The sequence below is a fragment of the Capsicum annuum genome, chromosome 8 (assembly GCF_002878395.1).
Source record: "Capsicum annuum cultivar UCD-10X-F1 chromosome 8, UCD10Xv1.1, whole genome shotgun sequence".
Lineage (NCBI taxonomy): Eukaryota > Viridiplantae > Streptophyta > Magnoliopsida > Solanales > Solanaceae > Capsicum > Capsicum annuum.
The window spans coordinates 173749521-173770487 of NC_061118.1; the positions used below are offsets into that span (position 1 = coordinate 173749521).

The window sequence follows — 20967 nt, forward strand, 5'->3', positions numbered from 1 at the left end:
TTTTCATTTATTTTTATGAATGTGAGAGGGTATGAAATCAATTTTTCAGTACAAGGCACGTATGATTTACACAATAGTTCTTTTGCAACATTTTCTTGCTTTTTACTCAATACTGAAATCACCTCTATGGCATACATAGATTTATTTTCCTTCTCTTCCTTTCTTTAAGCTTTAGGTGTTTGAAATTGACTTCGATTAATGTAATACTTTTTAAATTATATTTTTGTATTTATAATCGTTGTATATCAAAAAGAATAAAGATATATTTTTTAAAAAACATATGTTCACTTCCTTCCCCTTCTCCTCATTATTGTGTTGATTGTCTGTATTAATGTTAACTATTCTCCAATTTAAAGAGTTTAAGTTTTATGCATCGTCAGTGTATACAACATTCTACATTATAAATTAACTTAATCTATTATAGTAGGTTACCCAATTTTTAACGTAAAAATTGAAAAAGAGAAAGTCGGATAACCTACAGGTCAAGTTTATCTGACAGTGTGGAATATTTTATATACTGACAGTGCACAAAACTTACATTCTTTTAAAAGTAATACATTAAAGTTTTCGCGTGATTCTTTAAAGATCTTCGTGTGTTTCCAACAGTGTGTTTTATTTGTGAAAATCACTATCTTTTTATAGCTCTCACTGATTTTTTTTTTCTAGTACACGCACATATGTTTTCATGCACTTTAGTTTATTCATGAAAAAGAGGTAGCAAATTGTTTTTAAAACTTATCTCTACATTTGTATGTTGACATATCTAATGTGTGCCATGGTATATTTCCGGCTTCGGAATTGTTTTAATTTTGTTAAAAGAAATTTAAGCTCTTCTCTTTATTTCTTCCGAAAAAAATCGAGCCGCTCAAAAATCAAAATCTATCTTCTTCCGTTAATACAGAAAAATTTAAAATATCAATCAATTATTCTAACAAATAATCAACTATTTTCTGTTATACCTTAGATGGAGAGCAACAAACCTGATGTTGACAACTCAAATTCTTGATGCTGATACAGACACAACTCATGCTAATGTGTCAAGACAAGACGAAAGCAGTATTGAAAGCACAGATAATAATATTATTTTATTCTCCACACTTAAGAAACTATGGACAACCTATTAAAATTTTGGATATCATTATTTTGCTCAAGTTTCTGCTAATGCTCATAGGTCATAGCAGAGAGAGAGTGGAAAATCTGTTGGAATCATTCACACATATATCTTTTTGTTTGATGAATGATTAACACTCGAAACAGGATTTCTTTATTTATCATCACAACCACAAGCACGATCACGATCAGGTCTGTGACCTTTTTCACGCTTAGCATGGTGAGCAAGCACATCATTCACCTTAGGAAATAGTGCAGATCCAGTAGGTCGATTCTCGTGATTTTTTATCAACAAATTATTATTTTGTTCAGCCACGAGAAGATGAGAACTCAGTTCAGTATACTTCTTGAAACCTTATTCTCGATATTGTTGTTGTAAGGTCACATTTGAGGCATAAAAAGTGGAGAGCGTATTTTCCATCATATCGTCGTCATTGACCATCTCTCCACATAATTTTAATTGAGAAGAAATTCTGAACATGGCAGAACTGTACTCATGAACAGGCTTATAGCATTGAAACCTCAAATGCATCCATTCATATCGTACTTTCGGGAGGATGATTATCTATAAGTGGTCAAACCTTTCTTTTAAGGCTATTCTACGATTTGAGTGGATCCTTAGTAGTAAGGTATTCAATTTTCAAAATTTCTTCAAGATGATGACGCAAGAAAACCATAGCCTTAGCACGATTTTGATTAGATGTTCTATTTTCGTTCTTTATGACTCCACCCATAGCATCTAGGTGGATTTCAACATCCAACACCCATGAAATATAGTTCTTGCCCGAACTTTGAAGGACAACGAACTCACACTTTGTAAGATTGTTAGCCAAAAAGAAAGGAAGAAAAATAATACCTTAATTTTCAAATTTGATACTTAGTCTTCAAATTTGATACGACAGTCGTACTGATATTGTGTTATAAAACAAGAAAGAAGTAATGATATTGTGTTATAAAACAAGAAAGAAATAAAGAAGAAGACTAAGAGAGAATAGAGAGAGTAATTGATATTTGTGATTTTTTATGTGTAATTTACAATGAAGAAAACTCTTCTATTTATAGAAAAATTTACTCTTAATTTTCCACTAAAAGACAGAAACTTTAAATCCTGAACTAAATCTATCTTAATACACATTTACTATAATGTAAATATATTTATAACAAATTTATACTATTTAACTTTTTAGGTTGTGTACTAGATACTTTTCATCAAATAAAAGTGTTTGCATTCATAAACGAAGTCATATATATTGTATATCAAAAGAGAAACTCCAATCAATTATCTATACAACAATCATCTTTTTGTGAGCATCACAAAAAAACAAATAAGGGACACATTACTTCTCAATTGGAAATTGTTTAGCTCTGTACCTTGTCCTATTTCTTTCTCCAAACAATCCACGTTAACGCATTGCCAGGCGGACAACTTACAGTAGAAACTCTCTAAATTAATACTCTTCATTCTTTTTTATTTGCATTATTTTTATTGTTAGAGTCGAATGATAAAAAATATAATCAATATTTTAAAATTTATTTCTTAATCAAATTAAAAAAAAATTATAATTTATAATATTTTTCATATAGTTTTTAATATTTAAATATTAATTTTTAAAAATTAAATTAATTCTAGTTTATTTTAACTTTGAAACTTAATCAAATTAACTCACGAAAAAAGAAGGAAGCAAATAAAAACAAATGAAGGGAATACTTAGTAAATTAATACGCTCTCTAATATAATATTTTTCTTCGGCCCTAACATGGACCAGTGAAAAAAATCATTGATTTTGATAAGATAATAGGATAATATATTTTCGGAAGACCTTTATATAAATATATGGCCCCATTAATATTATAAATTAACAATTCTTTAGAATTACAAAAATATCTACAATAAGTTAGTGAAATATGATTCCAGTATTTTTATTTTTTGTTAAAATCTTAATCTAGCTGAAAAGCTTATCTCTTAACTTGTTGTATCCAAAAGTTTCAATGTCGTCTTCACGAACTGCATCAAAAAATTGTAACGAATTTTAGATGCGATAAGTGCGTCCTTGACATTGCTTTATCCAGTGATATTCACAATTTCTTTTTTACATTAATTAAATAAATATGATATAGAAATTAATAAGATACAACAATTTTGATATAATAAAAAATAACCTTCATTGATTCTCAAAAACTCTCTTTAAATATTAATAATACTTAAAATAATAATACATGTAAAAATAATAATATTAATAAGATATGTACAAAATAATAGTAATATTACATGATCCTGGCAATATTAATTTATAGAAGTTCTACTGTACATACATTCAGCAATAAATAGAATAATTTGAATCCCTCAAGCTATTTAAAAGGTACAGATACACTCCTAAGCAACTAAAATTCCCAAAGATAACCCATGCAACTTTCGTTGCCCAAAATAACTCCATGCAAATTTCGTTGTTAGTTGAGGAACATATTTGGACCTTTTTAACTGTAAGAAGAGTATATTTAAATAGATAATTGACAGTGAGGGTAATTTAGATTGAATAATTGCTAACTAGTGGTGATAATAATCAACAATGGTGATCAATAGTGGTTGTTGATTACGGTAATTCGTGAAGACAATTAATAGTGGTGATCGATGATATATAGTGGAAACAATTTTGGATCTTCTTAATTGCAAGGAGAGTATAATATTAAAATTAGACGATAACAATGAGGGTATTCATGATCTTGGGTATTTTTAGCTCTTCCATGGGACACCAAACATAAATAATGAATAGCAAAATTAACGTCTCAAGTGGTGCGCAAGACACTACTAGACCAAAAATAATAGTAATAAAAACATCAGTTTCAAGAGCCGGTGCGTGCATATTGGAAACGAACAGAACAGAATTTACCCCTCTTCATAAAAAAGGGTTATTGGGGGTGATTAGCCAAGTGCCAAAATTGAATCAAAAAATAAAATTCAAATCAAATTGAATTGAATTGAATCTGATCATTAGACCAAGGCGGCACAAAATTGGGAGCCCAGTTCAGTGGAAGAATTTGATATATTATATATTATGGTAGCAAGATGCTAAAACAAAACAAGATGCAACTCTCTAGTGTAGATAACCAAAACTGCAGAATCTTGATTGTGATAGCACGTGAACAAGATTCTCCCAGAATCGTGTTATTGTGATACAAATAAACTAAATCCGTTGTATTTTAACCTCATCTTGAAGCTTCTGTAATATGTTGAATGCGAAAAGAGGAAGCGGAAATAAAGAGAAACAAAAACCTTCAAAAACTTGATGTCGAACAAAATTGTGTTTTCTGTTCAATGCAAGATCATGGAGTCACTGGGGAAGCATGACACGATTGGATCTTTAGCCCCTGCCTCTTTCTATAGTTCTTGTGTACCAAGAATCCTTTGGCGTTGATTTCAGATCCAATACGGGATTTTATCCTCCACAACAGTTTAGTACAATGCCGATGACAGGAATTAGAGGGGCTTACGCTGCTCTGGACCTGAACATTGACTACTCTTTGACTGGATGATTCCCACTTGGCTTCTAAATTGGCAAGGGATCGCCATGGAGGAAGAGGCATTGAATTCTGTTTGAGTGAACATTTCGCTGCTTCTACCATAGCCTGAAGATACAGCTTAAGTTTTGTTACTGTACATCGCCATGTAGGATTTGACAGCTCTTGCAATTTCAAAGTGGCTCCGGAAGTCAAGATCAATGATATACCTTTCGGAGCATCCATCACTTCCATGGGAGATCACCTCAATGTACTCGTGTTCACCTACACAATGTCAACCAGAACTCTAGCTCTCAAATTTACATGGTGGATGCTTCAGTGTGTAAATTTAAATATTTTAACCAAAACATAGAGTGCCATGAACGCATTACGATAGATAAAGCACCATGAACACATTATGATAAATACAGAGCCATGAACACATTAGTTCTGCAACACTGTCACTAGAACTAAGTTGAGTCCCAAGCTACGGATAGATTCAGTCACAAGTTCAGACTTTTAACGTTGTACTATCAAAGGCTTTCCGACTTAATCTAAAGAATGTACATAGTTGGACCTCTAGATAGAAAACATGCAAGAATTGAATCAGAAGAAAGCATACCTCCAGGAAGCTTTCCACAACCCTGCCACTTGGTTGCACACAAATCTGCATTATAACCGCAAGACTGGAGGAGCTTCACTAAATAAGATCTGATGCAGCTCGCATTACAAGTTTCGGGCTTGCCAATACGGCAAGATTCGGTCATTGAAAGAATAAGGGAATGCACCACCATTGTTAAGTCACTTTCATACTAATCTACTGAGTTCTTGTACAACTGCAAAATGATACAATTTGCCATGAAGTTTCATTATTAAGATATTTTCCCTCTTGTTGACAAGTGAAAGTTGATAGCAAGGAGCAAAAGACCAGCACGTGAAAGCTATAATTTCAGTCTGCTTGTGCTAAGAACTCTCAAGTCACTTAGAAATTCATTTCATTGACTAATCTTCTCTTTCACGAGCAGCAATAGTAATTCAAAGATGATATTCAGAAAAATCAATTTTTTTTCCTAGCCTTTAAAGGCTCAAAGCACTTATGAATCCTATATCCTATTAATCAAAGACACCATTTTCATCTTCATATAAGTTTCATTGATACATCAGACCGACGTGAATTATGCGCAGGTAAGTGAAAATACTCTAATTATTCCATTTCAAATTTTAACCCTCTAGAAAAAAATCACATGTGCTATACTATTAAAGCTCACATTGTATACACTTACACAGAAATACTCGAACAATTTCATTTCCAACCTCATGCAAAACTAAAATTCAATGGAAACATGCATATGAAAAACAAGGATCACTCCCCCTTTCAAGCTTTAATTGTTCCTGGATAAAATCCTTATATGTGCTGCTATCCAAGCTCGCTACATATACACCTTTACCGACACACTAGAATAAATTTCACACCTAACAACTCTATACAACGGGCAAAACTAAAATCCAATGAGGATATACATGTGTATACACAGAGACAAGGATAGCTCCATTTCGAACATTAATCGCTCTGTTCTATTCAAACCTGTGTCCAAAAGAATGGGGGATATTATTGCTCACCCCTGAATACGGTGCAGGATAGTAATTTTGCTTAAGGCAGCGGGTTACCCATTTTTGTACTTCCAGAAGTTAGTACTACATAGAATACTTAAATTGTGTCTGCCTACAGAGTGCAATTTCAAACTCCTATCAACCAGAAAACATTGCCTAATTAGAACAATCACCAAAATTGGGTATCCCGGTGCACTAAACCTCCCGCTATGCGCAGGATCTGGAGAAGGGTCCGGTCACAAGGGTCAATTGTACGCAGCCTTACCTTGCATTTCTACAAGAGGCTTTTTTTTCTTTTGACAAAGGTAACATATTTCTACAAGAGATTATTTCCGAAGCTTGAACCCATGACCTGATGGTCACACAGCAGAAACTTTACAAGTTGCTCCAAGGCTCCCCAAAATTGAGTTTAAGTAAATGCAGGTAATTAAGCAAGAACACCACAATCATGCTTCTACATTGACTAGCCTTTTGTAACACACTGTTATCAAAATTAACCTCTGCGATGAAATAAAATTGCAATATTCTTCTTTCACATATCTTGTGTAATTGCATTATTACCCTGTCCGTTTATGTACTTACAGCTAGTTTTCAACTTGCTAAGCTCTTGAGCTAATTTGGCTTTTCTCTACTCTATGGAATCCTATTCTCAATCTATTAGCTTTCTCCTCATTATCTTCACTTTTTACTCCAAACTCACCACAAGCTCCTGAAAGCTGTTAGTCTAAACTTAATATAAGGCATTGAATAAGAGTTTCGCTCAAAGAACTTATATGGCTCCCATTTCCTATCTTTATTTTCCTGTCTTTCAAATACATCAATATCATTTTCAGAAAATTTCATGCATTCAAAAGTGACTTATATTATGCGCAAATGAATGAAGACACTCGAATTATTCCATCTCAAATCCTAATCTCAGGAAAAATTGTCACTTGTGCTATACTGTTATATCTTTATTTGTTGATATCCATAAGTGTCTACCACAGTTGTGTGCACCTCCATTATCATAAAATTTTAGCTTTGCATGCACCTACACAAAAATACTTGAAAAGTTCCATAGCATACAAAGAATACAAAACTAAAAATTCAATGAGCACAAACATGAACAAAATAAAACAAGGATTACTCCATTTCAAATGTTAGTTGTTCCTGAATAGAATCCTTATGTGTGCTATTCAAGCTCCCCGCCTATACACCTAAACTAAATCACTACACCAACTCCACACTTAACACCCTCTATACAACCTCCAAAACAAACATCGACATTTATATATATAAAGACAAGGATAATTCCATTTCAAAAAATAATCGCTCTGCACAAAACAATTACCTATTCTATTGAAACGAGCATAAGCATAGAATTCTCAGAAATGAGAATTATTCCAACTCAAACATCAATTACTTCGAATTAAGCTCCCGTTGTGCCATAGATTTTGAAATTGAAACTTGAAACAGGAAAATTTGAGTTTACGAAGTTGTGTTTGAACATGCATTTTACTTGAAAAAAATTGAAGATCAAATTTTCAAAATCTGATCATGGCTAAACAAATACTCCATTTGAAGACAAATTTTCAAAAACTAGGTCAAACGCTAGCTAAATATTCGCTTTTACTGTTCAAGCTTACTGTGCACACAACTTGATAGAACATTTGTACATGCAGAAATAATGATAATTCCATTTCAAACAATAATAGTCTTGCAGAAAACCTTTATCTCTACTATTCAAACTTCACTTATATTCACCTTGACCAACTAACATAAACATATCTAATCACAGAAATGAGAATTATTCCAATTCAAACACCAATTGCTTCGGATTAAGCTCCTGTTTGTCCATATATTCTGAAACTTAAACTTGAAAATATAAATTTGAATTTCTGAAGTTGTACTTTTTCGAATATGAATTTGTGTTTGGACATGCATTTTACCTAGTAAACAAAAAAATCAACACCAAATTTCATGACTAAACAGATATTCCATTTAATAAATTTTGAAAAACTACTCTCAAAATCTATGGTCAAACTATAAACTTAGTAATTTCATGGGTAAAAAACCTCCAAATTCAATACAAAAAGCAAAATGAAACGCCGATAAACTCCAACACATGCAGAATACTCACCACAATCCTATCAGCGAGAAGAGCGAGATCAAATACCACATTTGATAAATTTCCAAAAACTACTCTCAAATCTATGGTCAAACGCTAGCTAAACATCCGTTTTTTTGTATTCTCACTGTTGCTAATTGACTCCCGATATCAGATTATCGAACACCCATCATAACACAATTCATATAGCCCTCACAACTCAAGAATCTGAATTCAATTAACCACCACTTACCTATGCCTTCATGAGTTGTGTGTGTGATGTTTAACAAAAGTAACCCTCTACCAGCTCCACACCCCATTTAACCCTAGGCCCATAAAGAAACCCCACAATGAAAAAGGGTAATATAAGGCTACTTGACGATGAATACACTAAACATGGAAAAATATTAACATTGCTTGTCTTCCCCAAGCATTAAGAAGACCAAAATGAGCCTACAAACAACATAGACAGTAGTGCAATTAAGAAATTACAAACATTCCAAAGGTTGGTCTTATGATGGGAAAAGAAGTCGGTGGAATCACAATAAAATACTTGCTGGAGGGAAATTAAAGAAAAAACTAACCAATAAAGTATATAGCACGGACACCTCTACAACAACATTGATTTCTTTTTTTTTTTTTTTTTGCTAAGTAATGACGGTATGGCAACGGGTACTATTGTATTCCATAAACATCAAACTACATGAAAAACTACTGTTAAATCATAAAAGTGACACCGGATATTCACCTGTTAGGAACATAAAGATTACTATCCTTGTACTTTATCCGAGATGAATCGTCCAGACCTGTTGCACTGCCAATTACAGCAGGAGTGTTGATAGCATAGCCAGTTGGACTAGTAAAATTCCCTTACCCAGAAGCACTGCCAGTGGGAACAGGTTTGAACTGCCGGATTCCATACTTGAGTCCATATCAGCAAGCAGTTGCTACCATTGGGCAGATGAGGGTAAGCAGCATTACTAAAATAGCCAGGCATAGCCATTGGGGGAACATAGACAGGAGAGAAAACATGGGGATAGGGCATAAGATTAGAATAATGGAATACATGAACTTGGGCATACATCTTGGCAATTGGTTGGTGCTGCTGTACTTGCTGCACCATCGAAATTGACAATGCAGGCATGCCATTTGCATCGTGTGAAGTGAAGGCCTGAATTTCAGAAACCATCAAAATTTCTAATATCCACATAATAAAGTCAACCTCGAGTACAAATGAATTCATACATGTACTCAGATAAAACCCAACAGTGTGACGACAAAATAATGGGATATATCTGAATCAAGACCACAATTTGGCACCTGAAGAGAAGAAAGGCATAATGATTGTCCAAATAGTGTGAAATTTTTTTACCTCCTGACGACCCTGGTTGCGAAGAGCTTCATCTACTGCAGGTCTAAAACATGGTATATCACATACCCTGTTTAGGGGTCGTACGCCTGCTTAAATCCCTTCCAAAAATGCAAAAATAGGAGGGGAAAGATCAAAGAACTAAAAAAGAACATTAGAAATCATAGCACAAACCAAACTACATGAACATCAACCAAAGAGAACTAAACTCACCCAGAAACTTGATAAATTAGAAGCATCTTGCTGCTGATGCGATTCTGGGGAGTGTATGATGCACTGTTATCTTCAACCAGCCCAATGTCTAGATAATTACCCAAATTCCCAGGACTTCAAGACTCCCTATGATCTGCCAGCTTCTGATCTAATATTGCACCAGATACAGGAGAAGTAGACCCTAGATTCTGAATGCGGTCATCAGCCACATCTAGTTGCTTGCTTCCAGCAAGTTCATCAGTGTAACATTCAGCAACCAAAACTTACAGTTTACCAAATACTTATTGATGCCTATATACATTGTAGGTGTGTTGTAGTGTTTTTACTATTAACTTTATTGCTTTTGTTTTCATATAATTTTTAGTATGGAGTACGTTAATCCTTACTAGACAACTCTCTAATCTAGATTAGTGAGCCTAGTGAACTCCAAATTCTGACTCATTATGCTAAAGGCAGTAACTGGCTTCTTAAGCTCACCAAGATCCAATCACTATAGTTCAATCCCCGTCCCCTTTCCCAGTGATAACTTTATAAATAGCAAGGAAAAGGGAATAAGAGAAAAACAAAAAGAAAAGTGGGGAAAGAAGACGAATATGCATGGATCAACAAACATATTTTATAGATTTACAGGTAAATGTGAAAACAACTCCAGTAGACTCTGAAGAGATGATTATTTTTCACAACAATTTCACATATATGATGGCTACTATTTCCTTGTGAATACTAACAAAGCAAATTGAAATAAAACAAACTTGAGTCATGAGTATAGACAAGAAAAGTTAACTCCGGCTTCTCGGATGATCGTCCCTGAGCTTCTCAGCTTCAAGCTTTCTCAAAGCAGTAGAACTCAGTTTGTCTCCACTTGATTCTTCAGAAACTAGATCTACAACTTCGATCTGCACAACAATGCCGACATGCAATTTTATAGTTGACAAAACAAAATAAATGATATAAAGCCGAATACAACAGCCCAAAGACACTGCTCTTCGGAGGCAGAAGTCGGACCTTTAGCTGCGAAAGTCCTTTCTCAGCCCTCTTCCTATTAACAGAGAGTCCACCAGGCAATGTCTCCTTGCTATCACCCAAAAGGTCTAATTAGCAACATTAAACTACCACTAAGGTAATAAACTTGCCATTTCAAAAAAATAAAACTAAAATACCTCTAAATATTTTTGAGAAATTACAATTTTCTTTCATAGTCAACTTATGCTTTAGTAAATTTGGTATTTATGACAAAAACAATTCTGCCAGAGAAATGTTATTAAGATTCAAGATTTTAAAATTTAAAAGTGTCATATTGTTGGGAGGAAATTCAAAAGCAGTACATAAATGCATAATTTGTAGAAAGAACTAGTTGATGAGATACCTAGATAATATAATTCTGCTAGCAACCCATAGTAGCCTCTGGCTCAGGCTATAAGAGATCTAACCTTAATGGAGAAAGGGAGAAAGAGATCAAAATAGATAGAAGCAGATGTAAGAATTTTTCACGCACCTGACAACAATAGCCTCCAAGTTCTCATCGACGATTGATGGACCGTAGGGATCCACTATTGGTTCTACTTCCACTATCAGCTCAGGTTTTATAGACTGGATGTATGGTTTGCAACAAGGAAAATGTCATCGTCATTAGAATACAAGTAGGTAAAGCCTTTTGCATGCAGGATGATGTATGTGGTTTTGACGATGCACTAATTTGCTTCTGAATCAAACTCTAAAAAGCTACTGACAGTCAAAGCATCAGCTACAGCATGTACTTTCCTATGCCAAAGCCTTTTAGAAAGAAAAAGCATTTGCTGCTCCGGGCAGATTCACATCAAACACAAAAAAATGGACATATTCCATTCAAACCCACCATATCAGCTGGAACAGTACAGAGGGTTCAGTCTATGAAATTCGACTTCAAAATATACTTGCCAAACCAGTTGATAGAAGAATATATGAACAAAAAAGTATGCAGATTCAAGTACCTTGATGTAATCTTCAACGTGCTGCATTCTTAGCTCAATTGGCTCTATCAAATCAGCATACTGCCAAAAGTACAAATATGTGAGCATGCATAAAAAAAAATGATTAAAGGAAGACCCTAAAAAGTCACAAATGGAGTAAATCATTGAAACTTTAACATAGTGTGAGAAATAATGGAGAAAAATATAATTGAATTGTGTGTTTACATAATTACATCAAGACCCTATTATTTAAAGACACTATAATACAATTCTTTTTCAAGTAGGATTTTTATATACTATTCCTATTTCTACTCATATTCTAACATTCCCCCTCAAGCTGGTGCATACAAGTCATAAGTACCTAGCTTATTACAAATGTAATTAATACGAGGACCGGTGAGGGACTTGGTGAAGATATTTGCAAGTTGATCACTGGACTTCACAAATTTTGTAACAATATCTGCTGAGAGTATCTTTTCTCTGATAAAGTGACAATCACTCTCTATGTGTTTAGTCCTCTCATGAAACAATAGATTTGATACGATATGAAAGGTTGTTTGATTATCACACAGAAGTTTCGTCTTAACGATTTCTCCAAATTTTAGTTCTCTCAGCAACTGTTTGATCCAAACTAGCTCACAAGTTGCTACAACCATTGCTCGATATTCTGCTTCCGCACTAGATCGAGCAACCACACTCTGTTTCTTACTCTTCCAAGACACCAAATTACCTCCTACTAAACACAATATCCGGATGTAGAACGTCTATCAGAGGGTGATCATGACCAATTAACATCGATGTATCCAATGATATGCTCATGACCTCAATCCTCAAAGAGCAGTCCTTTACGTGGAGCCAACTTTATATATCGCACAATACGAACAACTGCATCTCAATGACTATCGCAGGGAAAAGTCATAAAATGACTTACAACACTCACGGGAAAAGATATGTCAGGTCTAGTCATTGTGAGATAATTCAACTTCCCAACCAACCGCCTGTACCTTTCAGGATCAATGCGTAACTCCCCCTGTCCTGACAGAAGTTTAATATTTGGATCCATATGGGTGTCAATGGGTCTACATCCCATCATTCCTATCTCCAAAAAAATGTCTAAGCATACTTACGTTGAGAAATAACAATAATTGATCTACACTGAGCAATCTCAATACCTAGAAAATATTTTAGTATGCCGAGGTCTTTAGTCTAGAAATGCTGAAAGAGATGTTGCTTCAATTTAGTGATACCATCTTGATCATTACCGGTGATAACGACATCGTCAACATAACCACCAAATAAATACACAGATTTGGTTGAGAATGTCGCTAAAACACTGAGTGAGCAGCTCCACTACGAGTCATGTCAGACTGCTGAATTATTGCGCTAAACTTTCCAAACAAAGCTCGAGGAGACTGTTTCACACCATAGACAGACCTGCACAATCGACATACAAGGCTACTAGACTCCCCCTGAGCAACAAAACTAGGTGGTTGCTCCATATAGACTTCTTCCTTAATATCATCATGCAGAAAAGCATTCTTAATATCTAACTGATAAAGAGGCCAATAACGAACGACAACAATAGATACAAAAAGACAAACATATGCTATTTTAGCCACGGGAGAGAAAGTGTCACTATAATCAAGCCCAAATATTACCATGTATAGGCGAGCCTTAAGCCAATCAACCTGACCATTTGGACCAACTTTGACTGCATAAACCCAACGGCAACCAACAGTAGATTTACCTTCAGAAAGGGAAACAAGCACGCAAGTACCACTCATATGTAAAGCAGACATCTCATCTATCAGTCCGTTGTCATCCCGAATGAGAAAGGGTTTCACCTATAGTCTTAAGGACAAAGATGATACAAAAGCATAATGAGTTGATGATAAACGATGGTAACTCAAGAAAGTACAATGTGGGTTAGCATTACGAGTGGAATGCATACCTTTTTGAAGTGCAACTGATTGGCTAGGAGGAAACAATTCGCAGTAGGAGCAGGGTCCAACACATGACATGAATCATCTGGGACTAATGGTGGACGCGGACAACGATGATTAAGTCAGAATTGGTGACACTGCAGCTGGAGACGTAGAAGTAATCTTTGATTCCTCAAAGGATGGTACGAGTAAGTCTGGAGATACGTGTAAAACCGAGGATTGTGCGGGTAAGACTGGAGTAACGGGTAAAAACTCAGAGATATCAGGATGATCAGAAATATAGTAAGATCGAGATTCAAAAAATGTGACATCAGCAAACATAAGGTAGCGATGAAGATTCGAACATAAGCGAGAATAGAGCAGAGATGTGACTGTAGAAACAGTATGGAATGGAGAACCTATTTCTAAATAGAAGTTATGGCATTCTATTAATTAGATAGCAAGATGTGAGGACTGCATCACCCTAAAATGCAGCGAAACATAAGATTCAATGAGAAGAGTGCAAGCAGTCTCAAGAAGATGTTTCTTTTTTCTACTATACTGTTCTGCTGAGGGGTTTACGAGCAAGATGTCTGGTGAATAATTCCTTGAGGAGTCATAAACTCCTGAAACTGAGAGGATAAGTATTTTAAGGCATTACCACTACAAAAAGTCTAAATAGAAATACCAAATTGATTTTGTTTTTCAGCACCAAAACTTTCAAATATAGAAAATAACTCGGAACTATCTTTCATTAAGAGAACCCAAGTACATCTTGAAAAATCATCAATGAAGCTAACAAAATAACATGTGAATTAGATCTGAAGGTTCTGTAACGAAATATGCTATGAAGGAATTTGAAGAGGTAAGATGGTAAAGGCCTTGTGATTCATGTCCTGTGTCAATCGTATGTCTAGTACTGCAGTCCTGCATTAGAAAGAACTACCAAAAAAAGTTATACTACAATGAAGGGCACGTGTCTAAGGACTAACCGATGCATGATTAAAAGGACAACCAAGGACATAGAACAGAGTCTCGAGCGACAGAAGATAGGGTTTGGCTTGGCCAACTCTTTTTGGTTTTGTTTGGATCCCATTGGCTAAAGTAATACCAGGAAGAGATTGTGAATAAAAATTAGCAAACAGAAGTGAATTGTTACCAGAAATATGATCAGAAGCACCGAGTCCACGACCCATGATCCAAGAGTACTAGACTGTGAAGCGCAAGCAAACGAATTACCAGCAGCAGAAGCATCAAGCTGAGCAATTGAGGCTACTTGTGGAGATGTTTACTTACGTGCTCGATGTTAAAGGAACTCATCATATTCTGTCTTGGCAAAATGAGCATTATTGGATGGTCGATTAGGTTGTGGAGATGTCTGCTTACATGCTCGATTCCGAAGGAACTCATTATATTCCTTTACAGCAATATGATCATAGCTGGGTTGTGGATCACGCAAAATATGACATATCCTGAGTGTGTCCAATTTTATGACAATAACTACACTTTGATCGAGATTTTCCAGAACAAGCTCCTCGTTGATTTTTCATAGGCTGATATGTTAGTTTTTCTATGGTTTGAGATGCAAGAATAGAGGAGTCAACAGTGGGTGATGAAATTACTTTGTGACTGGGAGGTGCGGCAAGACGAAGTAAACGAGAAAATAACTCATCAATTGTAGGAACCGTAGGGCTAGCTAAAATATAATAACGTACTCAATCATGATCAGTAGAAAGTACAACAAGTGTAAGAACTAGAAACAACATTTATCTGTGCTCTTGTTGCTTTTCCACATCCATAGTGACGGACATCAATGTATCAAATTCTTCCATAATTGTTTGTACTTGTCCCAAGTAGACATATCAGATTCTTGTTTCTTCAAGTTTGTCATTCGAGATATCGCACCATAAAAACGAGATATGTCATTAGTGTATAAAGCACGAACTTTTTCCCAAATTAAATAATATGTCTGGAATGGACGAAACAAGGGCATCAACTTGAAATCAATAGATCGTCACAAGAGACTACATAACTGAGCAACAACTTTCTCCCATTATTCTTTGGCTTCGCATCAATCATGCTAGATTTTGCCTTTTCATCTACCACACTCACCTTGATCTTTAAGTGATCTTGGACACCTTGACCTTCGCACCACAACTCAACCAAGGAAGCCCACGCTAAATAATTTGTACTGCTCATTAATGGTTCGAAAGTGATCGTAGGAATTAAGCTTCTAATTCCAATATTTTTAAAGCCAAAAATATCATATCCTGAAGACATCTTGGGAATTTTGACTTGAAAACACCAAGAAAAAGAATCTGGATGTCTGATATGGCTGAAAATTCACCGAGACCGAAATCTGTGAAACTTAGCTGAAATTGAAAAAACAAAAGTTGGTTGAAGGTTGGAGTAGCTGGACGACCCCAACAGAAAAGCAAAAACCGAAAAAGTCAACTGTAGAATGGCTCACGCGTCGGCATGTGACAAATATCGCCGAAATTTCGACAGGCACGTGGGAGAGCGGTGCTAGTGACTTTTCGGTGGTTTTGGTCAAGTTTTTATCGCCTGAGCTTTCTGATCCTCTTGGTAGTGGTGTATTTTGCACACAACCCACAAAATAGATAATGACACAAATCAATCATCAAAAATTGACACACGGTGACTGAGGTTTTTTTTTTTTTGAAGTTTCTCACTCATGCTCTGATAACATGTAAATAATGGAGAAAAATATTATTAAATTGTATGTTTTACATAATCACATCGAGACCCTATTTATAGACTATAGTACAATCCTTTTTCAAGTAGAATTTTTATATACTATTTCTATTTCTACTCATATTCTAACAGTTAGACTAAGAGGATTGGACTCATCTGAAAGTATTAGATAACATAGTGTTTTTTCTTTCGGAAGGTAGACTAAGAGGATTGGACTCATCTGAAAGTATTAGATAACATCGTGTTTGTTCTTTCGGAAGGCGGTAAATATAATAATAAAGTACTTCAAACTCAAAACCACGAGATTTTAACATCTTGGCTCATTGAATGTCCATAGAAATGATTATGAACTAGCTTTCAAAGCCCTAGAAATTTCTTTATTTCAATTGCAAGGGTATATTTAAACTATTTACATAATTCTTTTTGCAGATCCTATTTAGATAAATAAAAGATAAGGTAGGAAGAAATCATTGGCCAAGAAGGTGATGGTAATCTAGTGATACAACTAGAACCTTAAGCCAAAAAACACAAGCAAAATGAGATAGCATAGAGAGATGTTCCATAAAATATATCTTGTGAAAGGCTCCACTATGTAAATAACGAACTTATCAGCAATATCATTTAACAAAATTGGAGAATGTATCAAGAGGATAACTTGGTACTGCAGCCGGTAGCAACTTTTTGTATTTACTTCAAAAGTACCATTAGTTACACGTTTCCCAACAACAACAAAAATAATTCAAGGACTACAAATTTCCAAAGAAAAACAAAAGTAAAGAGAACTTGGCATGATATGCAGTAGATCTTCGACAAACACAATGGACTAAGAGATCAAAATGTGATTAACCGAAAACATATAGCATTCACACCGAAAGTAATGCCCAACTTATTTGTGCCACGCGTTATTGTGGGAAATTAAAAAAACATCAAGAAAGCAGAACAAATGTGAAAATGAGCATAGTGAGTTACACATGATAAACATATATGTCGCTCTTCCTCAATCTTTCTCAAAATACAACACTCTTGGGCTCAAGAATGCAGTGGCCATTGGCCATAAAGTGAAACAAAATCTGTTCTAAAATGCAGTCATTTATAGCAGTGATTTGGATGGAATTATCATGACGATTCAGCTTTAAAATGCAACGAATAATCTGCTACTGAGCGCAACACTTGCATCAATTATAGCAGAAGCTATTTTCATCAATATAAAGCCATAAGTTAGCCCAAAATGTAACAGAGATGGGCTAAAAATGCAGCAGTTGTTCGGCCTCAAATTGGCACGCATGTGCAGCAGCAGAAGGCCTTAAAGCATATATGTTGCATCAGTCAATACAAGAAGGTGCCTCGATTACGTCAATAACTCGCTACAAATTTTTAGTATTATTATAATTTATTAGAACACACAAGTCATCATGACTTCTTCTTTTTCTTTATTCATGGAACTTTCCCTTGTATACATCAAATTTTGTGCATCCATAGTATGCATTGCACTAACCATGAAAATCAAAAATTTTAAATCATAAGCAAATTATACTCTTTATCTATTTTAAATCATATTTTCAAGTTGAAGATCCTAGAAATGGAGAATCACCAATCTTATTTAGATTCCCAAATAACTAGTAATCTATTTTCAAATATCTTACATCATACTCTGTCCAAAATTTACAATCAATTTGTGAAATTTTCAAGACATGCATGACCACTCTACAATTTTCTTCAAAGGATTCTACACATGATATCGTCACAGAAGGAGGAAAAACAAGGAGTAAAGCTGTGTTCGGTATGAAATATTTTGAAGAAAATGTTTTTACATTTTCCTATCTTTGGTTGGGCAAAACTTTTAGAAACCATTTTTTCTAGAAAAAGTTCCTTACAAATGGGTAAATGACTTCCCTAGTGGAAATAGTAAATACAAGTTCCACTAATGGCATTACATTTTGATTGTGTCTTCCCCACCATCAAACACACCTCATTTTCACCTCTACCCGTCGGCCCCATCCCCAACACCCCTACCTTACCCCACCCTCGTAGTATTTGTTTTAAGAGTAAATACAAATGTTTTTTGAATAATAATTTTTTGCTTATACAGCGAACACAAGAAAAATAAGTAATAAATCTATATTTTCCTAAAATACATTTTTCATCATACCAAACACATCCTAAATAAAAGATGCCATTTTCTATTCAACTCTACAACTCACCCCAAATTTTGCTTCTCAAATCTAAGTAAGCTCAAATGTTGAAGTTGTACTTGCAATTTCAAACATTCCACTTTCAATAAAGGATGTATCAAAAGCTCATCAATAATACAGTTTAATAGCAAAGCATGAAGAAACAAAATGAATATAAATGAGTATAAATATGAAAATCTACTGCACCCAAGGGTGTGGTCTAGTGGTCAATGAAGTCGGTTGTGAACTGAGGTTCAAATCCCAGCAGAAATAAAAAAAACGCTAGGTGATTCTTCTCATGTGTCCTAGCCTTGGTGGACACCACAGTTATCAAAAAAAAAAAAATTCCAATCCTACCTGTTTCTTAGTCAACATTGCATCATCACAAACACCAACCACAATTCGATTCTTTGCTAATCCTGCAGCAGACTGACAAAAGAAAAGCATTACATATTAGTAAGATAAGATTCTCCGTTCTGATGAATGAAATTAGAATCCGAAAGAAAAAGGACCTTAAGAAAAAGGCGGTGGCCATCATGTAAGCGATCAAAAGTACCACCAAGTACAACCGCCCTGTAGTTATTACGCAGGGATAAGGCGGACTTGAGATTTGCTTCTTCCATTACTCCTCCAACCTGCGTCTTCCCTTTTGATGCCAGCTACTAGACTATTTTATTTGAAGGATCGCAACCTTGTCTGCTATTTCAAATTATTTGTGAGTTATAGGCTGTTTAAGAATGATTTTATTCTCAGAAAAAAACAATTACGTCTAAACATGTGCAAGTGTGCAATGCTATAAATATTTCAAGTTATGGTGGATGATAATGGACAACATTTGTCACTATGCTACCAATCTGGGTCGATGCAACATGTTCATGTATTAGCTTTTACATGCAATACATAAGAATCTAGATAGATAGCACACATAAATGCCATTCTACCTTGCTCTATATCCTAAAAGAACTTTGTCTATCCCTAGCTCACAGTTCACAGAACGGCACAATATAGACCCTATATTCCACAATCTATTTAGGTGTCTTCTATTTTCATATACTATTAATCTTAAATTTCCACTGTACTTCTGGTCTAACTATACAAAAATTTGTCACCTTTCAATTTCTTACAGAACTTTCTTTGATTTTATTTTTAAGAAGAAAACATATTTTTAAAACATACATATTGCTTTTGATTTCTAGAATTCTATTTTAGATTATATATACTACATGTGTCTAGCCTGTTGAACATTAAGGAAAATAACCAAGCTCTTATAGTGAAAATGTATGATCTTTAGCTCAAATCGATATCTTAAAACAACAGTCCCAGCATTCCAATCAAAAGAGATTAGGAAGAACAATAACCACCTAGGTTATGAAATTAGGCAAATTAAAAGAGATTCGAAAGTAGATTAAGGCGAATATTGCGAAAAAAAACTAACCTAAAACTGCACATCCAGATGAAAAGATGAAGTTAAAGAGAAGGCCTTGAATATTTGGAGAAAAGAAAATTCTCAACACTTGACAAGGAGCGGATGTTTCTCTTTTGTCATTTGAGCTAAATGACAGATTTGCCTTTGGTCCCTATAGTGGCTCTTTTATATACTAGTAGAAAGAGTAGTAATGAACCAACAACAACATACCACAAGTGGAGTCTAGGAAGAATGATGAGTACACGGCCTTAAAGATACCTCATCTCAAATAAACATATAAAAAATCCACGTACAAAAACAAAAAGTACCCAATAAAAAAACCTCATTTACTCACCTAAATCATTATAGTCAAATTCAATACAAGAAACGAAAAGGGTGTCTTTAATTTCATAAGAAAGCAAAAAGGGGTTGTCTAATTAGACACAAATAGATGATTAAAACACTTCATTATTCTGCCACGAGTAATGAACCAACAACAACATAGCACAAGTGACATCTAGGAAGGATAATGTGTACACGACCTTACCACTACCATACCAAGGTACCTCAGCTCGAATAAACCAATCAAAAATCTACGTACAAAAGCAAAAATACCCAATAAAAGAGCCTCTTTTTACTTCCCTCAAATCATCATAGTCAAATTCAATGCAAGAAACGAAAAGGATGTCTTTAATTTCATAAAAAAACGAAAAGGGGTTGTTTGATTAGACACAAAAGATGAATAAATGTACAAGAATAAGAAAAAACATACAGTGTGATTCGTACAACGCTGGCAAAAACTTCTCTTTTTCTTTCTTTGTTTCTTGAAAGTTGTATTGGCAAGAATATGTGATGCAAAAAGAATAGAACTTTGTAACAATTTGAGAAGGGATTTTATATAGATTCACTTTGTTTTAGTTT

The 20967-nt window shown here is 34.7% G+C and overlaps 1 protein-coding gene and 1 long non-coding RNA gene across 2 annotated transcripts; both read right to left on the reverse strand.

Moving 5' to 3' along the window:
* Positions 1–4047: 4047 nt before the first annotated feature.
* LOC107879579 lies at positions 4048–9668 on the reverse strand. Its single transcript, XR_007044167.1, has 4 exons — positions 9385–9668; positions 9051–9249; positions 5228–5441; positions 4048–4890 (listed from the first exon to the last, which is right to left on the reverse strand). It is a non-coding gene; the product is annotated as an uncharacterized LOC107879579 (long non-coding RNA).
* An 810-nt stretch (positions 9669–10478) lies between these two features.
* LOC107840652 (phosphopantetheine adenylyltransferase) lies at positions 10479–19337 on the reverse strand (the record flags this gene model as incomplete). Its single annotated transcript, XM_047395867.1, is given in 6 exon segments — positions 10479–10780; positions 10890–10959; positions 11380–11474; positions 11855–11914; positions 18999–19070; positions 19154–19337. Coding segments are annotated over 6 exon segments (525 nt in total). The 3' UTR covers positions 10479–10663.
* Positions 19338–20967: the final 1630 nt, after the last annotated feature.